This window comes from Molothrus ater, chromosome 3, assembly GCF_012460135.2.
Source record: "Molothrus ater isolate BHLD 08-10-18 breed brown headed cowbird chromosome 3, BPBGC_Mater_1.1, whole genome shotgun sequence".
NCBI lineage: Eukaryota > Metazoa > Chordata > Aves > Passeriformes > Icteridae > Molothrus > Molothrus ater.
The window spans coordinates 74904686-74927884 of NC_050480.2; the positions used below are offsets into that span (position 1 = coordinate 74904686).

General features: G+C 39.5%; 2 protein-coding genes across 3 annotated transcripts in view; both read right to left on the reverse strand.

Moving 5' to 3' along the window:
* Positions 1-23199, reverse strand: part of VSNL1 (visinin like 1) — an 87144-nt gene that overhangs the window by 62850 nt on the left and 1095 nt on the right. The gene's annotated exons all lie outside the window — the stretch shown is intronic.
* LOC129046628 (uncharacterized) lies at positions 1692-23189 on the reverse strand. Its single transcript, XM_054514230.1, has 2 exons — positions 22316-23189; positions 1692-1797 (listed from the first exon to the last, which is right to left on the reverse strand). The coding sequence occupies exons 1-2, from the start codon at positions 23187-23189 to the stop codon at positions 1748-1750; spliced, it is 924 nt and encodes a 307-aa protein (XP_054370205.1). The 3' UTR covers positions 1692-1747.

A 23199-nucleotide genomic window follows, 5' to 3' on the forward strand; every position in this document is an offset into this window, starting at 1 on the left:
CAGTGGGTGAAATATTTTTATTCCCAACCATGATACTAAGCAGGAACTGCACTGGCAGCTACCCTGGACTATTTAAGTCTGTAGAATCTGGAAAGCTAGAAATATCAAACACTGCCTTCCTTGGCATTACCTCATGATTACTTCGCTCATCACTGGAGAATGTGGAGGCAAAAAGGTTTACTATAAAATGGTTGTTGCTCTCTCTCATGATTCCAGAGGCTGGGAATGATATAATCTCTTTGGGAATGATATAATCTCTTTCATATTAATTATACTTCTGATATAAAGCATACAAATTAAACTGATTGCAGTAAAGAAAAAAAATATCTTGAATGACAAATGGGAAAATATCCTTCTTTATAATCAAACACCTTCTTCACCACTGAATTGCACCCACAGCCTTTTTAATTGCAAAAATGCCCCACATCTTTAGTACAGGAAAATAACATCTATGGTGGGATTTAAATCAGCTTGCTTTAATGCTCTCCAGTTTTGGTGTCTGTACTAAGTTAGTGACTGAGACCAATAGAGACACAGTCATCTCCAGGTAGAGACTCAGCAAGTTGATCTAAGACACTTCTCCTGGGTTGGGATGAGTCATAGGCTGGAGGTGCTGTCCTCTCTCCATTGATTCTCCAGACTATCATGGCTAATAATCACTGATTAAATTAGCTTTCCTGAATTCGTCTGATCCCTTTTCGGCCACATTTATATCTTGGTCTCCACAACATCCTGTGGAAATCAGTTTTGTAATTTAATTAAATGTTATACAATAATTTCATTGGTGACCCTCTTTCTGGCACTGTGAGAAAGAGTGACTATTTCTTACTCACCTGCTCCTCATCAGACAAGAAATAGCCAGACTCTGTCCAGCCTATGTGCCACATTTCTAAACAATTTTACTCCCTTCTTCTAGGCTTTTTACAAACTTACTAATTGTTTACCATACAAGTGACTACAATTACAGATGGAATGCTCCATGTGCTTATAAAATAGAATACATTTCTACATTTTCATATTAGTTCATATTTTCACATTTCTAAATTTCTACATTTTCATATTAGTTCCTAGATATTTTAGCTGCTATTTGATATGAATTGGTAATTTCAGAGATCTGTTCTCACTGATTTCCATTTTCTCTCCCAATTTCTACTTGTTACAGTCATCCATGTATTTTGTCCCACAGGCATTCCCTTCCTCTTATTACCAGTAAATCCACCTGACATTTTATATTTCCGATATTCAGTATTTTATAATCATGTTGCAGCAGTTTATAGCAGATTTAAATCCAATTGTTATGAGTAATCTCAAATCATACACAAACCTTCTCACTTCACTAGACAATTCTACAAGTCATTTATGAATACTTTTCATTTTTATCCCATTCTTCATAAATTGCAAAAATGTGTGATAAGTGTTTTTATGTCTAGTACCTTTTACCATATTATGTGTATATAAGCACTACACATAACTTGAAAAATTTAAAACTAGAAAGAAAATGCCTTAAACACATTGTTATCATTAAAGGCTAAAAACTTGATAAAATATTTCATAGAGTCCTGTATTTAACAACCTAGGAAGAAGTGTTGCACTCATTTAGGGTAGAAAAAGTATGATTTCACGCCCAAATTCCTTGTTCATCTCCAGTATTCGTCATTGAACAAGAATACAGATTTTGGATAGGCACCTGGTCTTGATTCAAAGTCTTGATTGAAAGCAACAGATAATCCACAGGTCTGCAGCTGGATCAGGCCCTGCTTACGTTAAATGCTGTGCTGGTAGAGCTGTTAATTCTCTCTGGTGTGACAACACAGAATAGAGGTTAAAATAAATTAAGGCTGCAGTTTAGGAATAAGACAAACAATGGAATAAAATATAATAATAACAAAAAAAATCCCCAAATCCCCAGAATCCAACATCACAAAACACAGTAATGTTAAAAACTGTAGTGGCACTTTGCAGGAGTTTAGAATATGTACTAAATCAAATCAGAGGACATAATATAAGAAGAGTTCCCTTCCAGAAGGCAAAACTGTTTGACCTAGTTATACTTGTAGCAGGGTTTGGGGTTTTTTTCCTTTCCTTTTTTTTATTTTTTGTGGTGGTGGGGGGGGTTTTTTTGTTTTCTTGGTTTTTTTTTTTTCCCTCAACTACTCCCAAAAGATTCACTACAAAAAGAACCTGTTACAGAATGGCCTCTGGAAGTGAACAAGGCACCAAATGATGGGCTTCTGATAGTGATATTTTTCAATCTCCAAGACAAAAAGGAGTACAGAACAAATGATATTCAGGAAACCTGCTTTTCCATAGTGAAAAACAATCCCTTTATCTTTCCAGATCAGAGTAGCCCTGTTACTGTGACCAAGCAAGAAGGGAGGGGAGCGAGTGTGCGTCAAGAAATAGATTCAAGGAAAGGGATCAAAAATCTCTTCTCTTGCTTATAAAAATCTGTATTATTATTTTTTTGTGGGAAATGTGTATATCTTGGAAAGGAAAAATGTAGACTTCAAAACAAGTGATATAAGGCCAGCTTTACAAAAACATGTAAGTGCTTCTGTGGGTCTGGACCACTGGCTAATGTAAGTACTGTTGCCTAATTGCATTGGTTCATTTCTATTCAAGTAAATCAAGGTGATGTTCAGTACAAATGTATCAAGCATCCCTCTGGCAGCTTGAGTGCTCTTCAGAAATCTCACCAGGTACCTAAATAGCTATGCAAATCTCATCTCAAGTATTTAGTTGCTGCATTCCCTGCTCAAAATGCAACTTAAACTCTGTCACCTTTACTTTCTAAGAATACAACACCAGCATACAAAGCAGGCCAGACACTGAACTTTAAAAGGCTGTGAATCTGTGCCTTGGTACCTCACGTGGTACCACTTCTGAACATTCTGAAGGTCCCAGTTTCTCACACACTGCCACTGCAAACCTGTGAAAATTCAGGTTGGCATTTTATTCTTCATGAAAATAGCCAGGCCTGTGAATAATCCTGTATTATATCAGTGTTATTCCTGGGTAAATGTGAGTGCTGAGCTGTGAGTGCACATTGACAGAGTGTGGTACAGCATGTGCCTGAGCAGCCTGTGAAAGGATGGGCTATAAGTGCTGCTGAGAAACAACACCACATATAGAGATGTACACACACAATAAATATAGGCTAAGCTGTTTTATTATAGAGATGTGCTTAGCATTAAGGGTGCCTGCACAGCATTACCATGATTCTGCTCTGAGACAGACAAGTAGGTAACAGCAAATTGTAAATCCCAGGCCCAGGTTGTCCCTCTTCCTCTTCTTCTTCCTTGTCCAATCCTTACCCTGTACTTTGGCTCCCTGGATTGCCAAGACAGTCCCACTAAATCTGTACCAGCTCATCCTGACTCTTTCTCCTACTTTCCTTCCCTCCATCCTTCCTATCTGGTTCTTACTCCCTACCCAAGGCCAATTCTCATCACCCCTGGTGTTTTATTTGTACTTTGTCTTTTCCTTCTCTGACTTTCCATCAGCAAAAGCAGTGAGAGCAGTGATGTTCATAGCAGGCAAGATGGATGCAGAAGGACAAAAAGCCAGGTATGCTTGTTTAGGCTACAGTGGAATTCATCTGGGCAACATCTTGTTGACATTTAAACAGTCTTGGCATCTTCAGGCACAAAGATAACACAACCACTCCCAGAGAGCAGAGAGGGATGCATGCCCAGGCTGCCAGCAGGGCTGTCAGCATCACTCAGAGAGGCAGAGGCTGAATGGGAGGCATGGCAGCAGGATGCAGCATGTTTAAATGATGCTGAGAACTCTAAAATATTGAAGAGACTTTTATGTCAAAAAATAGATTGTAAAGCTTAGTGAGTTATGTTGTGTAAAGCCAAAGAAACCCAAGCCAGCCACGAAAGAAACACCATGGTTTACAGGTTAGGGATGGGGGTGCAGATGAAGCTGGGAGGATGAGACTGATAGCAAATGCTTCCCTCACACCTGGGCAAACAATCTCCAAGTACCCTAAATCACCACAGACTGGTCAGAGGAGAAAACACTGAAGAAGAGAGCTGACGTTTCCCAGTAGAGGCTTAAACTGGTTGTGTTTGCTTTCCCCAGAACAAATGCAGAAATGAACCTGACTTGCAGTTGCTGATGGCAGTCTGTCCCTGATCAAAGGATATAATGAAAATGGAAAAGGCAATGAGGCCACAGATGTCATGTCACTAGCATTTGTACTTTCTCTTTTAAAACTAAGTATACTTCTCAAAAAAAAAACAAAAAACAAAAAAATAACCCCAAACTTTTCAGAACATCTAGGAAAAACCTTTTTTAGGGTTAAGAGCAGCATTCAATTTACTCCTTTGCTCTGCTTGTCATATAGGTCTGTTTCAAAAAAAAAAAAAAAACCAAAAGGGAAAAAAATCTTAGATCTGACATGCATGGGAAAGCCCTGAGGAGCTACAATCTCCAGAATACCCAAATAATTACTATATTGAAGTTTCCATGAAATTAATGCCTGCCTCCAAATAAAGCCATTTGACAGTTGGCTTATTCTTCACTAATGTCATGGTCCCACCCTATTTCACTATCTGTGCTCCAAACTTTATTAGAAACATTTTTTTCTTTAGCTTGAGAAGAGTCACATTGATTTATGACTCCAAGAAGCTGGCCAGAATCCAGAAAATCATCCAAAAACCAGCCTTTAACTTAATCTGTTCCATCATGAAAATGAATTAGTGCTCTTTACAATATTATTAATGATTACAGTCAATAACAGAAACGGCACAATTTTAAAAGCTTTCATATGATCAGGAACAACAGAAAACTGAGCAACTGTACTATTAATGGCAAACCATTTGAAATTACTGCAAAGAAAAACAAGAGAAGACTCTAGTCCTCTAACACAGTATCTATAAATCACACACAGAATAATAACAGGGAAGTCATTATAGTCAGTAGCAGGGAACTAGATTAATCCAGGTTATTTCTACTTGGGTGGTAGCCATTAGAAGTTGGATATCTAATCTAAACTAGTCATCAAGGCTCCAATGTGCAATGGAGAGAAACAGGCACCCATTACAGCAAGAAGCCATTCATTCCATGCTAAACTATATATAAAAGGTGACTGGCATTCATTGCTCTCTGGAAATACTTACTCTTGTTTGACTAACAAAAAAAATCTACACGATTATTTTAGACTAAGCATTTAACTCCTAGACAGCTAAAAAGGCATGAAAAAATATTCTACTCCCTGAGCTCAGACTGAGATGACTCTCCCAGTTTGGGGACAACTGCAGAGCCTCCAGCCAAACTGTGCTTCACACCTTGTGAGCCAAACCTTGGCACTGCCTGGTGAAGCCCAGTGAAGGCAGTGGAGCTCTGCTGAGCTTGTGGGACACAATACCAGCTCAGCATTACAGCAGCCCCTACACAGACTCTTCCCAAGAAACTCTTTCTGCCAACACAGCCAGTGAGCAACCAGCTTCAAACAACAGACATACTAAAAATCACACAGATTAATGTTCTGATTTCTCTGAAGCCGGTCATATATTTATGCAGATGATGAGCTTCTCTTAAATGACAGAGGACTACGTTAACTTAATGATTTTTAAAGGTGTTTTTGGCAGGTTAATACCATTGCTGATACTTCCATGGGGAATGACTTAATATCAACTGGTTCCAGTCCTTGGTAATTAATCTACAAAAAATACAAAAGAAATAATACAACCATTTCTACAGTATTCCATTTCTATAATTCTATAAAATATTTTTTTATTAATGCCTCAGTAAAAGTTAACTTTAGAAAACAGCATCTCTCTGGTGTTACATAAAGAATTAGTTGTGACATTCTCACTGCATCTACAATGCTTAGTTTGGAGCACCAAGAGATAGGGAAGTATCCTGAAAATCCTATTTCTCTAAACAGCACAGGTCATTTTGACATTTTTAAAGAGGACTAACTTACTAGGCATCTGAGCACAGTGTAAATTAACTAAATGTGTTGAAGCACATCCAGTCACAGCCAAGGGTTCCAGTTCAGACACCATGTAACTCTACTTCCAGTTCTTGTGACATGTTTATCAAGATTCTTGTTTTTCTTCAAGAACTGTCCTCTGAATACAGAGGCATGCAACCATCCCTAACTTCAGCCTTACTTAAGCTTCTTTGATTTGCTTTCAACCATGACATATACTCACTTTGTCCTTGCTTTTGTTCTCTAAAGCAGTTTATAAAACTTGAAAAGAAAAGGAGTGCTTTGTATCATATGGAAAATAACTGTGCTGTAAGGAACAATACCAAGGCTGAAAAGCCTAAAATTAGACCTGCAAGCTTTGCTTTCATTGGCAGCGATGTGTGAACAGTCATATTGTCCCAATCCCACATTCTACCTCTTTATTCTTGCTAAACACACTACTTTCTGTAAAACACTGAAGTTTAAAATTAGCAAACCTGTCTGATTCAAGGGTATACTGACCTTGGTGATGGGCTATTTTGATCACCTTTAGGCCTTAATAGTGAATTACACGATCAGCTATTTTCAAAAGAAGCAAAGAAAAAGCATTTGCAGAGCAAAAAGCTAAACATCTCTGAAATGGTGCCTGGAATAATACTGCAATTTCTAGCTTGCTTTTTTTTTTTTTCTCCTAAGAAAACTCAGAAGCAAATCTAATAGCTGCATTTTTGCTGAAAGCAAGCTAGTGAGGAGATATGCACTGTATAAAGTTCCTGGGGCTGGGCAATGTGGGACTAACAGGGATAATTTAGTCATAACAGGTTAGCATCTATGATATACCCATTCCCTTCTCAGCTATGCTCCTTCAGCTCCTACTGCAGTCAACAGGGGAGATAAATAAGAGCAAAATGTATTCAGAAGGTCAAACTTCATGGATTTTCAAGAAAGCCACAGAGAGGCTAAAGTGAAACCAATGCTTGCTACTGCCTTAAGTATAATTCAAGCAATTGCTAGTGTAGTGTTTATTTTGAGTGTCTCCTTGTGGAATTTCAGGATAAAATATGAGATTGGCAGTGAGCCTGAAGGGGGTATAGTCAGAGCAGTCCAATTTCAACAGACTATCAAGATGAACTGTGGGGAGTTATTTTACAGGTTTATGGCTATAGCTCACTTTGAAACAGAGTGTTATTAATATTTGTAGAGCACTATGATATAAATAGCAAGACTACATCCACCACCTTGATACCTGTGGTATGCTCTGACAGAGCACTTTTTAGATTACTAAATACCATTAAATGTGCCCCAAATGCAATACTTGAGATAGGATATTAGATAGAGATGTAATGCAACAGTTATTTATGCATCAAAAATGCTTATGCAAAAATGCAGCACTAACATTAGCAGCCTTAGGCACTAACTCCAGGGTGATTTTCTGTCTGAAACCAGAATTAATTCTAACACTGTTACAGCACAAGGAGCCAAATAGTTTCTTGGAGTTAGTGGAAGCCTAGATAATGCTGGTCCTGAACTGTATTCAGTGTTTCCCATTGGAAAATCTGTGGCCATAAAAAGTAATGTTTTCAAAGTAAGACAAAGAGCAGCTGGAGAATTCTATTTATTTCATCACACTGTTCTTGTCAGTATTTCCTAATGTTTCCTACACCCTGGAAACAGCATAGGCTGTCCATCAAGTTTTGCTTACCAGCAGCAAGCTCCACGGGTCACATGGTGGCATTTCAGACAAAGCTGAGCTTTTGGAAAAAGAAGGGAGGCGGATTGTGCCACTGAGAAAAAATGGAGATGTTAACTACCAATTAACCACCAACTGCCTCAGGAGCAGCAAGGAAACCCTGAGAAAGGTAAATACACCTTTCTCAGGATCAGGGAGTTTTGTCCTAGATCCAACCTCAAGATGAGGTAATTTCTTCCTGGGACAGCCCTTCTTTTGTGCCTAATAAAGCCAGGTAATTGCATCCTGGATTTTGTGGGTAGGAACATGATGTACAGCAAGACCATTTATGGAGCTGTGGCTTCAGTCTCAGGCTTAGCTTTCTATTCTTACATATAGAGGAGTAATTTTACTCCCTTGGTAACTGGCATTTTTCAAGTTTCTGTAATTCCTTTAAACACTTCTAATGATTTAATCCTTATGAACATGCCTATACTTGAGCTATCGTTCAAATTAAAATCCGTAGTGGATATGAAATACACAAAGCATTTCTGAGAAATTCAACATGACAATATTCTCATTCCTTCCTTATTCTTCAGAAAGCATCCTGTTAATACAGTTACGTTTCCAATGAATAATAATTCCCTAGAATAAGAGTATTTATACATGGAACTATCTTGGAATACCATTTCCCAAAGAACATCTGGAACAGGAGAACTTCTCTTTGCAATTCACTTTACTACCAAAAATGTGGGCTTTCATTTTTCATAGAATCACATAATTTGGCTTGGAAAAGACCTTAAAGATCATCCAGTTCCCAGACCTCTGCAATGGCCAGGGACACCCTTCACTAGATCAGGTTGCTCCAAGCCCCATTCAGTCTGGCCTTGAACATTTCCTGGGCTGTGGCACCAACAACTTCTCTGGGCAACTTACTACATTGTCTCACCATGCTCATAGTGAAAAATCTGGTGTGGGCACAGACAGCCAGCATGAGATGTGAAAAATAAGTGAAAAATTTCTTGTCAACATCTAATCTAAATCTGTCCTCTTTCAGTTTAAAGCCATTACCCCTTGTCCTATCACCCTATGCCCTTGTAAAAACTCCTTCTGCAGCTTTACCCCTTTTGGTACTGGAAGGCTGCTATAAAGCCTCCCTTATAGAAGGTTTAAGAGACACAGGCCTGTATTCCAACAGTAATAAATTTCATACTATTTATTAATTGTTATAATGGATTATCAGTAGTAGGATTCTTTACTGTGAGGGTGATGCAGCACTGAAACACATTGCTCAGAGAAGTTGTGGATATCCAATCCCTAGAAGAGTTCAAGACCAGGCTGCATGGGGTTTTGAGCAACCTGGTCTGGTGGAAAGGTCTGTTCCACTCCAAACCATTCCACACTGGAAGAAGAATTACCACATAAAAATAATCAACAGAGTTAAAGATTCTGCAGTGAGCTGTAGAATCCTTTTTTAAATATTTAAATTAAATTAAATTAAATCTACTTTAAAGGAATCCCTACAGATTCCTAAATCCCCACACAAGCTATGCACACTGGTGCTGAATACTTCATAAATTTATATACTCCATACTATACCATATGGAGGTTCTGCACAAATGTTGGAGGTAGATCTGAAAATTCCTTCATGAATAGTGTAGGTAAATGTAATTTAGGCTCTCCCAGAGCCAACTTACAGAGCAGAGGTAATGGCACAATATCCTGAGTCTGTGTGTGCCCCAGACGAGCATGAAAATTTTTCTCCAAGGTTCACCCAGACCTCAGGAAAACGCAAGGTTAAACTTGTGACCTGGGCATAACTGATGTGGGATGTTTCTATCTTAGGGAAAAACGTGTCATCATTCAAGCTGTCTGTGCAGTCTCCAGGTTTGCAATCTCTTGGAGGATCTTCATGGCAGGTGCCAGCCGTCACTAAGTGGTGGGTGCTGAGGTGAGTGGCACTGGATTTCAGAACTGCACTGGATTTCAGAACTGCCCCAGCTCCTGGGCTCCACAGCTCTCCCCAGCCTGCCCAAGGCAGACACCTGATGCTGGCTGTGCCCACACCAGATGCAGAAATGGGACCTCAGCAGCATCCTCTGTGCTTCACTGCACACCACCTACTTCCCAGCCAAGAAAATATGTATTCCAGTCAAAAGCAGTCTAGACATAAGGTAATAGGTGCAATACAGATGCACAGGAGATTATACCTGACACAAAACTCAAAGAAATAATCTGATAAACTTAGGAGAAAAAATTAAGATAGGCTGAGTAAGCTATTGACTATATTCCTATCATCTTTTTAAAAGCTACTTCATCTGCTCACCACAGGAAGAGCTGCTTGCCACTTCCCACTAGCCATATTCTGCTTTTCCACTACTTGCAGCTTGTTTTGATTTTGGCTCAGTGGAAGATAGATATGGAAAATCCTTGCAGGAATGCCAGAGTGCAGGGAGCAACCTTGCCTACTAATCGATGCAAGCTGCCCAGGAAGAGAGGCAGGCTGATCATTTCCTCCCTGCTTGTTCATCTATTCCCCTGGGAACAAGTTATACTGCAGTGACACATTAGGGCATGTGCTGTCAAAGTACTTCTGGCAGAAAAAGTAAGTGAAGTATCAAGTGACTGAGCCCTTTAAGCTAGCCATGGGATGCAGGGCTGTTCCAGCCAAAGCAAAGTTCCCCTACAGCTGAGGAATACATTTAAATTTTTCATTTAGAGTGATAAAAAATCCCATTGAATAGTCTGCTACAGGAGCAGAGTAAAACTGGCAAGTTTGTTTGTTAAAAAACAACCAGACTTTGCAGTTCTACTTTTAGAATACACACCTAAGCTGGAAAGCTTTCTGTATGAGCTCCTGAGTCTTGATGTGCTGAAAAAAATTGTATAACCAACTCTTAAACATGGCAAACCTTCTTTTGTCTTCCATAATGTGGTCTTGGACAGAACTTAATAACAACTTGATGGAGCCTGATGGAGTAAGATTGGCTTACATCCAGCATGACTGGTGCTCAAATGACTCCATTTTTAAAATAATTTGCCATAATAATAAATGGGAAGTTATGATCACCCACAGCTGGCCAAAGAATAAGGGATTTTTCAAAGGAAAAACAGGAAGTACACAACTTAAGGACCATTCCACATAAAATACATACCTTTCATTTTCTTCTGCTCTAGTACTTCTAAAAACACTATTTTTACCAGGTATTAGGCTTTACATTGTCACACCCATGCCTCTCTGAAACAAGGAAGAGTGGATAATAGCCACTCCTGCCAAGGCTTACTGCAGAGACAAATCTCAGGCACAACCCTTGGATTAGCAGAATGCAACTGGTTGTACCTGTTCTCTGCATTGTACTGAGAAATCCTCACATTTCACTTCATTCACAGTCAAACTGAGTTCCAGGTAATGCTAATGTCCAAGGGGAAAAGCTACAAAGCCTGTCTAAAATGGAATTTTTCTGTACATTATAGAGCTTAACCATTTAGCTCTATGGTACAAAGCACAGGGATCAGTCTCATGCTTCTTTCTAAAGGATAACTTCAAATGAAAATGAGAAACTGTTCTGAGCTTATTTTTTCATAGTACTTTTGACAACATTGCATGCATGTGCAATGAGCATGTTGACACCTGTATTTTTTTATGCAAAAGCCTAAAGAGGAAAAATATGTCAAGGACTATGGCTTAACTAATAATTGAAACTGACATAAGAATTGTATGGAAATGCAATATAATGACGTAATTAATCCAATGTAATTAAAACCCAGAGATAACAGAGACGTGCACCTCCTCACTATCTACTCAAAGAGCCCAGTCCATGCTCTGCAGTTCACCCCTCATCAGATTTAGTCCAAGTGGATCATCATTATCACAACACCACCCAACAGATCTCACCACATTCACTATTAAGCACAGGAAACTGGGAGACATACCTGCTTGTTTGCATTTCATCAACATTCCAAAATTAGACTGCTGCTGCTACTAATGATTTAAATGTAAGCTATACAATATTTATTATTTTTATTACTTGTTACTTACTATTATTATTCAATAATTTTGTTAAATCTTTAGTTCATCAACTATACACAAGCACGTGCTCCCATAACAATTTATAAGGTTTGCCAATATTACTAAACTGCAATTTTAGCTTCCTACCAAATACCTCAGAGAGCCAAGAAGAAAGACAAGCCTCAGGAATAGGTCACAGGCTGATCACAGCTCTGTATTGCTCCCATTGCACCATGGGATGATTACATACTGATTTTAATATAACACAATCCAGTTCTCCTGCCAAAAAGGGTTATACTCTGCAAAGAACCATATTCACTTTGGAAAAGAACTCCTTACCTACTGTCTTGTGTATATCCCAGGATTTGTGTGGCCACGTGCAAGGTAGATAAGAAAAAACTGGTCATGCTTCTTTACCCAGAAAAGGAAAAAAAGGGGCATTTGGGTGAGATAAACCACAAAAAAAAAAAAAAAAACAAAACAAAACAAACAAACAAAAAAAACCAAACAAACAAAAAAAAAAAAAAGGCAAAAAGGCCATAAAGCCCTGCCAGGAAAGGCAAAGTTCAGCTTAAGCTGGTGCCATGTTCTCCCTCCTGCTTCTAGAGCAGAGATCACCTGGTGCTGGGGCAATCAGGCATAGCCCAGACAGACTGGGGCACACCAGTGTCACACAAGAAATCCAATGGGACACTGCTTTCATCCAAATTTCTAGTCCTGTATCTTCTTCCTTTTAAAACCCCAGATGTGGTCACACCCCCAGCAAATCTTGTACTACTTGTCTCTGGCAGAAGACAGTCATTGATATGGGAATGATACCAGAACTGTGTGAACAACTCTTTTGAGGCAGAGATTGACCTTTACTGGTGTATGGCACTGAAATGCTTAGAACTGAAAAATTTACACAAGTTGCCAAATGCTTTTCTACCTTGACTTGCAACAACTAGAAAATGTTTGAGGTCTTGTACAGCCTCTTTAAATTTATCAGTGCTAACTGAACTCCTCCCATGACAGGAACTTCAGTTTTAGCACTGTGGTCAAGCACATGCATAAAACAGGTTCTACAGTTCTCTGAGAATAAGGGTTTGGGATTCCATCCTCTGCTTTGCCATCAGTTCTCTAAAAGCTCTTGGACAAGGTACGTTTCTATCTTCTGCATCATCATCATCATCATGTAATACTAAGTGAATGAAATCATGTTAAATTCTATCAATTTGCCAATATTGTAGCTGCCATATCCCATTCAAAACTGGCATCAGCAGTGAAAAAATACCTGGCACATAAATACAAATGCAAAACAATGAGCAACTTGTCACATAAATTCTTCAAAATCAGCTCTCCAAACAGGTTTTTACTTCAGAAAAGAAGAATTTTTAAGAACAGCTGTTCAGTCATAAGATCAATGAATCATATGATGAGAGAACATATAAAGTCTTATGCAAATACTTCCCATTTTATTTTCCAATCCTTCTCCCCACTTAGTTTCATGTCCTAAATGCCTTTGGATGAGCAAATTCCCCTGCACCCACACAGAGCTCACAGTCAGAGAGAGCCTGCACTGGGGGTGTTTCTGTGGTCATTTTTAGGACTTGTATGTGACTTAAAACCATCTCAATTCTCCTTCCTTTTCTCCAACAGCTACATCTATCACTCATTTGACACATAGTTATCACAGATAACTTATCACAGCTCAGGTAGGCATTGGCAGTTCAGTAGGAGCTTCCTCTGAGCACCTAACTCAGATGCTTCTGCCCTGGCACAGCTCTGATATAGCTTGTCTGTTACTACATCAGATGGAGTAGTTCAGAGAAAAGTGGCAAGAATCAGATGGATTTATCATTAAATTCAATGTCTCCTGCAAATTCAAATTTTCCCTGTGGAGTTTTCTCACAGCACCTAAAAAATCACAAGAAGTAGTGCATCTGTTAGTACTTTTCATATTAATCACCCTTTTGGTGAGAGACTCCACTCAGTGTTTCCTAGATGTTGACACCTTTGCCTTCTGCTATCTTCAAATGTTATGCTACTCCTTTTCCTTGCTCCCTCCTTCCTTTTTGATTCATTTAAAATGAATCTCCCTAGCACTGAAATCCTCACAGACCTGATCCTGCCTACATCTCTGACATGATTCATGATCACACCTTCTCCTTTCCCCGAGTCTCATCTCCTTTAGGCTAAGAGCTTGCTGAACATTACACCTACATTTCCAGTCAACTCTGTGTGTTCAAAGCAACAGATTTCCCCATGCATTTAAATCCAGTCACTCACAGACATGTTTTGGTGGTTTAGCATGTACTCTGCAGCATTCAAATCCATTCCTTGATCAATTTTTTTCCAGTAGGGATCAGACAGATCACCTCAGAGAATGATTCCTTACATTTGTATGGCCTTGGGTCCAGTTACTTCAGGAAGGGATTAACCCAGAAATCTCCATTTCACATTTAACTCTATGGTAATTTTTTATAATGACCATCAAGCCATCTTTTCATGTGTTCCTAAAGATTTCCTGATGTCAGTATTTGTCAATAATCCTGCTAATGCCACTGCCAACTGATGGCACAGATTTCTTTTCACTGTACAACCACACCTAACTTTCACTGTAATTTGAATTTTTAAAGCATGGCAAAGTAGCATAGCACAATTGTCAGAGGGTGACTTTGCTTTTGTATCTTGTATGACTTTGCTACCTTTTTAGTTTGTTGGTTTCTTTCTCCCAGACTCAATGTTTATGCCAGAGTACCTCATTAGTCAAGTGCCCAGAGTGATACCTACCACTAACTTTGCCCGTTCAGAACAAACCAAAAATGCTAATTTCTGCAAACCCCTTGAAGGTATTTTCAAAGGAAAACAGAAATGCAAGACTGAAATGGCTGCAAGCTGCTGTGTAGGTCTTCATAGACTTGAGAATCTCGTAAGTTAGAGTGACAAAATGCAGAGTTGGAAAAATAAGGGAATGTGTTAGTTGTCTCACACAGCTTCAGATGTTGAAGACCTTCTGAGTATATCAATACTGTCAACAGTAAATGGATGGGTTTACTGGGCAATACAAGAACTACAATCTCCAGCTATCTCTGTTACATGCAACACCAGAACAACCTTGAACATTTCATGAACTTTCTTTTATCTGGAGATGAGCTGACATTGATATATTGTTATTGGTTTTCACTAATATACTCCTGTTGGCAACAGGGAGATGCTAGCAGCTGAAATGAGTCACATACTGCAAGACCTTGCAATTTATATGGAAAGAAAGTGCAATTTAAAAAATATGTCTCCTCCTCAGCTGACTGTGCAATGCAAGACACCCACTAAAACTCAAGTCATAGTCAGACAGTTATTTTTCACGTATTTGAAGCACATGAAGTTGCAGTGTTATTTTTTTATTTTAAATTGACTAGCTTTAATTCGCCAACATTAAAAAAGCAATACAAAGTAATGCTAGGAGCATTTGATGCTGAAATAAAAATTGGTCTTGTATTTTATATATACCATGGATTTCTCAAGCAACAATTCAGATCTTTGTTACACTGTTTTCATTTATTTATAGTTGAACATTATGAAAAAATCTACAGTTGGTTACAAATATTTGAAGAACATAATAATCTAAAATATACCTCACAAACAACTGAAGTAACTAGCCAACTATTCTTTAGCTCATTCTCATCTAAAGAAAGCAAACTGCTTTGTAACTGAAGGACTTGCAGGGATAGGTTTTGTTCAGCAAATTGACAACAATGGCATTAGATGATAGGTACATACAATAGAACTATTTATAGCACTGTGCAGGAATAAAAACCACAGAGAATGTTATCATAAATTACTGTAACATTGAATCTTTTTACCCCAACATTCCACATCTTAGGAAAAAAAAATAAAAAAGAAAAAGAGGTATATAGGCTGTGTTTCTATTCTGCAGATTTACAAGAACATCTTGGGTCTTGCACTGTGATAAATAGTTAAGGTGCTGAAGAGAGTGATTCAACAGAAAAAGCAGACAGACACACAGACAGAACACAGCTGTACTCAACATCTGTTTACATTGTACTGTGACTTCTTACAGACTTCTCTTTGAAAGTACCAGATACCTTGTACATATCTAGAGCTATCTATATACAAGCCCAGCTGTTTAGGACATATTCTAGGGTATATCTACACCACAGCCCAAGAGCTGGAGAACAGTGTGTGCCTCAGCCAGCTCTCCACTCTCTGGCTTTGCCACTGGGAACAGCCCCATGGGGGGAAGCAGAATGTGTCCTAATTAGCTCTGCAGGAGGCAAACCCAGTCCCTGCTACCAGGCATGGATTGGCTGAAAGTCACTCCATTCCACCCCTATACTTGCACCCTATCTTTCTGCACAGGTTGTAGGCAGAGTACGTATCTTGTATATTGCTAGAATTTTAATAAATTTACCTTTATAGCAGTGTACATACAGCTGCACTTTCTAGAAGATATGCAAAGGCCAGATCCTTGTTTTATAAAGCTCACAGTTTAAAAAACAAACAGAAAACTACAGCTAAAATGCAAGATGAAGGAGGCATCCAACACGGTTAAACACTGCACAGCCAGGATCACCAGGGAGAGGGAGGTTCTTAGGCAACAGGAGACTTTGGAGCAGAGTCAAAGACAGGAAGCAGAGCCAGAGAGGGAGGAAAAAAGGGATCAGTAAAAGCTAAGGATGAGATAAGACATGAGGCAGTTAGTACCTGTTGACACTTCAGGATTATATTCTCATATAACAGAGTAGGAAGCCTGACTGAGTAATGTCCACCTCTTAAACCATGTAGAAACAAGTAGTTACTTACTGATCTGTGTTCCATTAGCACCTCTTTGTGGCAGACACGTGAGAAATATGTAAAAACATCACAGCCCCTTCCAACAATCCTATTTTCCCAAACAGGAATTTAAATGATTAAAAAATAGCCATTGAACTAAGCAGCTAAGAACTCACCCAGTGTGGGGACAATTCTTGCAAACAAAACCTATTTATGAAGAAGGCTACTTGGTGGTCTTCTTACCATACCTGAGGAGGAAAAGGAGTCTTAGAAGCTACTCCTGTTAAGCACTTTGGCATTTCAGTAATAGTGGTGTATTGTTGGGATTTCACTGACAGACGGCAAGAATATTTATGCACATGGAAAAAACAGTCTGTGATTATCTGACTCTCTTTATTTAAGAATGCATGATATAGTTTTAACATGTAACATACTGATATCATACTGTTCTTCTAAATGTTCTCATTCTGTATAGATGGCAGGGACCGGATTCCAAACCACCTGGAGCTCTATGTTGAGCACTGTTCAACCTTACAATGTGGTTGATGTGACATATCTAAGTCAGATTAAAGAAAAAAAAAAAAGACGCACATGATCCTCCAACAACAAAATCCGCCCCCCCCCTTACCAAAAAAACAGATCAAACTTTGTTAGACATTTGAAGATGCAGCCCTTTTGTACAAGCCAGTCTGGTTTGCAAAAATCATCAGTATCATCAGATGTTTCATGCATCAAACTAAAACCACTTTTCAGGCTTATCAGTCTTCCAAACTGAAAACCTTTTATGCCATTCAAAACATGAATTTTAAGAACATTCACAAATACTCATTTGTATGGTTTTAAAAATGTATATTTAAAAAGAAAAATGACTGTTTAAAGAATAGTATATATTCTGGTGTAATGAAAGAACATTGACTGTAATGAAATTGGATACGTGCTGGATGTTAACAATAACTGCACAAATAATTTTTTGCAGCTTTATCCATTTATCCAGCTGATTTTATTTTCAGTGCTAAAAACCTTTTTAAATGTTCACTTTCACTAACTTTAGAAAATCGTAACTTTTTCCTCTACATATACCAGCTTCTACTAAAAAACAAGAGCATTTTAATTCTAACTACTACTGATATCTCATATTTCATTCTCTAAGAGTCTTCAGTTACTTTGTATTTCTAAATATAGCAGATAAGAGTACAGAGAAATACGCTGTAAGAGCTTTTATAAACAACAGTTTCTAATTTTAGACTACTCCATTCTGAATAAAGTCTAATTAAACCACATATATTCTCAAATGCAGTTCACAAAAAGGATAATATTCATGTCTCCTCACTGCATTTGATTCCATCTTACAGTGAATGACTTAATATCTACTTTTGAGTAAAAATGTTTTCTATAAAGTGGAACACTAAACTTTCATTTAAAAAATAAAATTTCAGTAACATATTACCTTTGTGAAATTATTTTCAGGTATTAAAATCAAGTCATAGGTACTCTACACACACCAGGCTCAACAGCTGATCTATTTTAAGATTTTTTTTTTAACTGCTTTGGGGATTGATTGCTCAAGAACTCGTAATTAAGTCCAGAACTATCACATTCTAACACTAAGGATAATTACTTACTAAAAAAGCTTAGCGAGAACAGAGATACATTTTCCATTCTCCATGGTCTTTAACTCAAGACTGATTTTTTTTCCCTTCCCCCAAATTTGTTTGTAAAAGGAGAGCAAAGGCATGACTGAGTCAAATGCTATAGCTTCTGCTAGACATGCTTAAAATGGTCATTAATCTCCCTTGTAGATTTAAACATTTATGAACCTAAGAGCTTTCTTCTCTACCATACAACTTTCTGTTTAGCTAGAAGTTAAGACTAATAAGAGTAACTTTCATCAAAAGTTTTAGAGCCTTATATTTATTAGTCTAAAAACTCTATAAATTTCTGTCACAGCCTGTTTTCTTTTTGAGTATATAGTTTGACTTCTACAAAGCCAGAGCAACCAAATTAATCCCAATGGTTGATATTATATTGGTTGATTCAACTCATTAGAAGTTAAAACAGAATATACTATTTTTTATTCCTAACTACTGTATGAAGATATCTTGAGAGGACCAAAAAGAAATTTTTCAACATCATTTCTAAGTTTTATTATTATGGATCTCCATTTTTAGATCTTTTCATAAATGAACTTTGAGAAAGTTTAAGTTAGTGAACAAGAAATTGAGTAAAATGGTTTATTTCTGTTATTTAACAGTGCTGCATGATGCTTCTCTGAAATCATCAATTACTTAAGATTAAATCTGCTTTAAGCCAAAAGTGATAAAAGGTCATTTAAACCAAAAAGTTTAGTATCTCATATTTGTATTAGTGTAAAAGCTATAGGAATCAGCATTACGTATTTTTTCCTGCACATCAACTCAGACTTTTTAAATACAGATTATGTAGATAATCTTCCTCAGAAGGCTTTGTGATGGTAAAGTGATGTTAAAAGTCTTTATCTTCCTATTAAGAAATTATATTATGATAATTATCTTAAAAGATCCACTTGGTAATCTCAAATTATAACTTCTCATTATTTCAAAGCTTGTAGGTTCTTGACAAACTCAAGAATGTAGCAAACTCCTGATTTTTCAAAACAGTGAAACTGAAAAAGTTATAATACATTCCACTAATTTTTACAATCTGGGATTATATATATGACTTTATAGGGTTTATTTCAGAGAGAAAATCTTCAAAAATATCTGTAATGTTTATTCCTTTGTCCTTGATATCATAATTTCAGAACACATAATGCCTAGTTCAAAAAAAGATGCAGTTGTCCTTTCACTCCCAAGGAGCACAATTTATTTCAATTAGCTGTGGTTTTACAAGTTATTTTACCAAACATATTCTGTTCCTTACTTTCCTCAGGGGAATAATCACAAAGGAAAACAGCTTGATATTCTTATAAACAAATCAGTGAATTTGACTATCAAGTCGCTTTTATCTTTTTCTCCTTCAACTGTCTCCTTGAAACTACTTGCTTTTTTCAACTTTCATCTATGAGACCATCTCTAATGCTCTGCCTTAATTTACTACAAGTGTACTATGGTCCTTTCAGTCACATTCACATCCAAATGTGGAAAAACTCTTGAAAGCAGAGAGCCTGTGGATAACATAGTTTAAAAAATAAAAAATACATATATATTTTAGCACTTTACAACTTAAAAAGCAATAAAAATTTGTAGCACCACTCCGAAATTTTACATTACATGAACAAATATCCTTTTTATCATCTGTTTAATTTTCTTTGAAAAGTTTTATAGCTATTACTCTCAGACCAATAGCATAAAAGTCAAAATTTAAGATTCTCTCCTTATGAATAAGACAAGTAGTTGGAGCTGAGGTAAGAAAGCGCCGCCCTGTGATGGGAGCCCATCTGGATCCTGACATCTTCCAGCACAGCAAATGCTCACAGCCTTCCCTGTTGGTGCTGTATTCCTGTACCACACAGAGGCTTCAGCAATGCCATGGAGAGAAGCTATGGGGTAAACCATGGTCTTTCCCAAGAAAGAAATAAACAGAAAAGAAAATAACTGGTCAGGTGGAAAGCGATCCAAAAAATGCAATGAACATGCACAAAAAGAAGGAACAAAATTACACTCTGAAGGAAGAAAAAACCCAAGCATGTAGAGAATGACAAAAGGTGTGCAAATGCAGGTAATAGTAACCCAAAAGAAAATGGGGACAGATGAAATGGTCTAAGCTCATTATAGAGTAGTCTGAATCGAAATTAGGCATGAGAAATAATGCAGGAAGATCACACTGTGCTTTTCTCTGTTAATGTAAGACAAAATTAAAGAAAGCAAAGCATCCATGGGCAATCAAACCCACCTGGAAACAAGCTTCTTTACAGACCACTCAAAATCAAAGGGTATTTAGCCCAAATGCACACTGCTAAAACAATACCTATTAAAAACAAAAGGATGAAGACCGGTGCTGACAATGTTTAACATCACAGACGAGGAGCACAGCTGCTCAGGGTAAGTGCTGCGTGTTTCAATTCCTAAGACTTTAAAACCAGATCTGTCTACCATACTTTAAATTTTCTAACTCTATCTTCAATTAGCGTACATTGCTGTTTGATTCACAATTAGAGGATGAGCCAGCATTTTTTGGCCAAGTGACATAAAATTCTGGAAATCTGTGGGAATCTGCAAAGGTTGACAGAACTGAATACCTAAAATGGGAGCGTGAGGCACAGATACAATACAAAAAAGCTTAGGAATCCATTGCGCAGACAGACATAACATTACAATTCCAAAACTGAAAAACAGAACCAGGACAACAGCTTGAAATGTAAACAATTACGGAATCACCCACAACAAAGTTCACCACACTCAGTGTTTCTTAAGGGAACCTGTATCCTTAGATTTAGATCCTGCAGCTATATTGAGTGTATAGACAGAAAGAAAAGTCAAGAGGCCTGTAGCAGCACAATGGTGCTGCAGCTCTCTAGGAGGACCCTGCTGGAAGGAACATTGGGATCCCCCCAGACCCCAGACACGCTGCAGTCAGCAGGATGTCGCAGCCTGGGACACATGGCGCCTTTTCCAAACAGCACCAGAGCCAGTGGCATTGCACCGCTTCCATCCTGCACAGCCAGCCTCATTGCCCTGCTCTGCTCTGCCCTAGCCTGCCCTCTCCATCACATCCCAGTTAGACTTGGCCTCATCATTTCGGCCAGAGCAGAGTTCCCCTTTGGCTGGTGCTGTGGGGTGGCATCAGCTCTGAGTGTTCTGGTACACTACAGCAGGGGAAGGGACACAGGGAACCTGCACAACGGAGCGGCAGCGGCAGAGACATCTCGGGCATTTGCTCTGTGTTGTGAGTTACATAACGCTGTGATACTCCGGAGTAGATGCCGCTTGATGACACAACTGATCTGCTGGCAATAGCTGCATGTTCCAGAACAAGGAGCACGTTGAAAAATCAGTGTTGTGCAGGTATACCTTTGTATCAGTCAAGAAGACAGGGCAACCTAGAAAACTGGTTAAATATTGCAGCTCTATGTCATAAAAGTTTGTGGATAAATAACAAAATTAAGGATTCAGTCCTTAATTAAAAGGTAGGCATAACACATAACCAAGATGAAGAACATGTTTCCTTACTTTTCCTTGACAGCAACATCAGCCCAGACTACTTCATGCTTTGTTTGAATGGAAAAAAACATAATTAAAGTTTTAATTAGAATTGATCGCAGTCCACAAACCTGAAATGGATTGTGCTGTATGAACAGTGTACTAGAAGATCTTTCAAGCAAACTGATGTTCTTAAATGAACTATGTTCTTTAAAAAGGAAAGGCATTCTGTCAAGTAATAGGGTAGTAGTGAAAACTAATGACTCTGAAAATGTGTGATAGAAACAACTACAAGGAAGTACGCATTCTGAAAGGGACAGTGATTGTGTATTCTACAGAGACTGAGCTTCCACATACACTTATTTTTCTGTGTGATTAATCTGTTGCATGTCGTATTCTGGTTATGAAATGTGTCCATCTTTTTATTCTTCATAAAGAGATAGTGATACCTCGGAGATCTGAACTTTCCAATATGTGAAGGAAGAGAATGTCTATCCAAAGGCACACTAATAACAAAACATTGCTAAAAATATATTGCCAGCAGAATTGTTGGGAGAAGTATCTGTATTGCTTAAACCCATCTGCTACAATAACATCTGTACAAGAACACGGAATTTATTCATGTATTTGGCCTTTTGATAATTGGCTATGGGTTTAATGCCCAAGCAATCACGCTTCGATTTTAATGTAAAGGGCAGGTGTTTTCATCACCCCGTTATCTGCACGTTTGCTTGTCAGCCAGAAAACCTGGCGGTGCAGGCAAACCCCCTCTCCGCCTTGCTGCACTGCTCCGGGTCGTGCGGGATTCGGGAGCGCGGTACCTGCGCGGCAGCGGGAGCTCCGCCCGCTCCGCCTCCAGCTGCCGTCCGCCCGAGGAAGGCGCAGAGCCCCGTCCCACCACCGAAAAGCCCCTGAACAGGCTCCTCCAGGGCCGGGGAAGCGGAGGGTCTGCAGTTGCATAACATCAACCCCCGCCTCCCCTTCGCCTGTCCCTCCCAATCCCCGACGGTTCCTCCGCACGCCGGAGGGCCGGAGCAGCCAGCCCGGGATGGGGCAAGCCGGGGAGGTGCCGGGGGAACACCCAGCAGAAGAAAGGGGAAAAGCTCTTGGCATTGGGGACGGGATGGGAAGCTGGGGTGAGGGGAACCTTGCAAGTGGCTCCATGCAGGAAGGGGATCGCCTGGCTGGGGTGGGAGGAGGGAGGCGTTCCCCTGTGGGGGCAGTGGGGAGAGCGGGGGACTCCGGGGGGTGGGGACACCTCCGGGCGGGCGGGAAAAGCCTCGCACCGGGGGAGCCGACGGCACGGGCAGCGCTGCAGAGGGCAGCGAGCGGCGGGGACCGAGCTGTGCGGGAGGGCGGCAGTGCTGGGGTCCCTTCTGGCAGCGCCCCGCACGGCGCCGAGCCCCCTGTCCCGGCGCGGCACCACGGGCGCCGGGGAAGCGTCCCCCGCGCAGCGCTGAGCACCGCGCTCCCCCCGCACCCCGCGGCCAGGACCCGCTCCTTCCCGCCGGGGGATGGAGGAGGAGGGCGAAGAAGCCCTCGGGGCACCGGCAGGCGTTCCTCCCCTCGCCCCACATAAGCAGAGCGTCTCTCCGGGTGCGAGCAGCTTATTTCCAAGCGATGCTGGCGCGCAAAGTTGCGCCGGTCGGACAGCCCCCGCCCGCGCTCCCTCCCTCCCTCCGCAGCCGCGCACATCCCGGCCCCC

Bases quoted from the DNA above. Each gene is read 5' to 3' on its own strand.
- LOC129046628 (XM_054514230.1), bottom strand. From the start codon at position 23,189: ATGTGCGCGGCTGCGGAGGGAGGGAGGGAGCGCGGGCGGGGGCTGTCC. The intron at 1,798-22,315 runs GTACCGCGCTCC...TTGTCACACCAG, and splicing joins GAGCTCCCGCTGCCGCGCAG to AGAGAATTAACAGCTCTACC.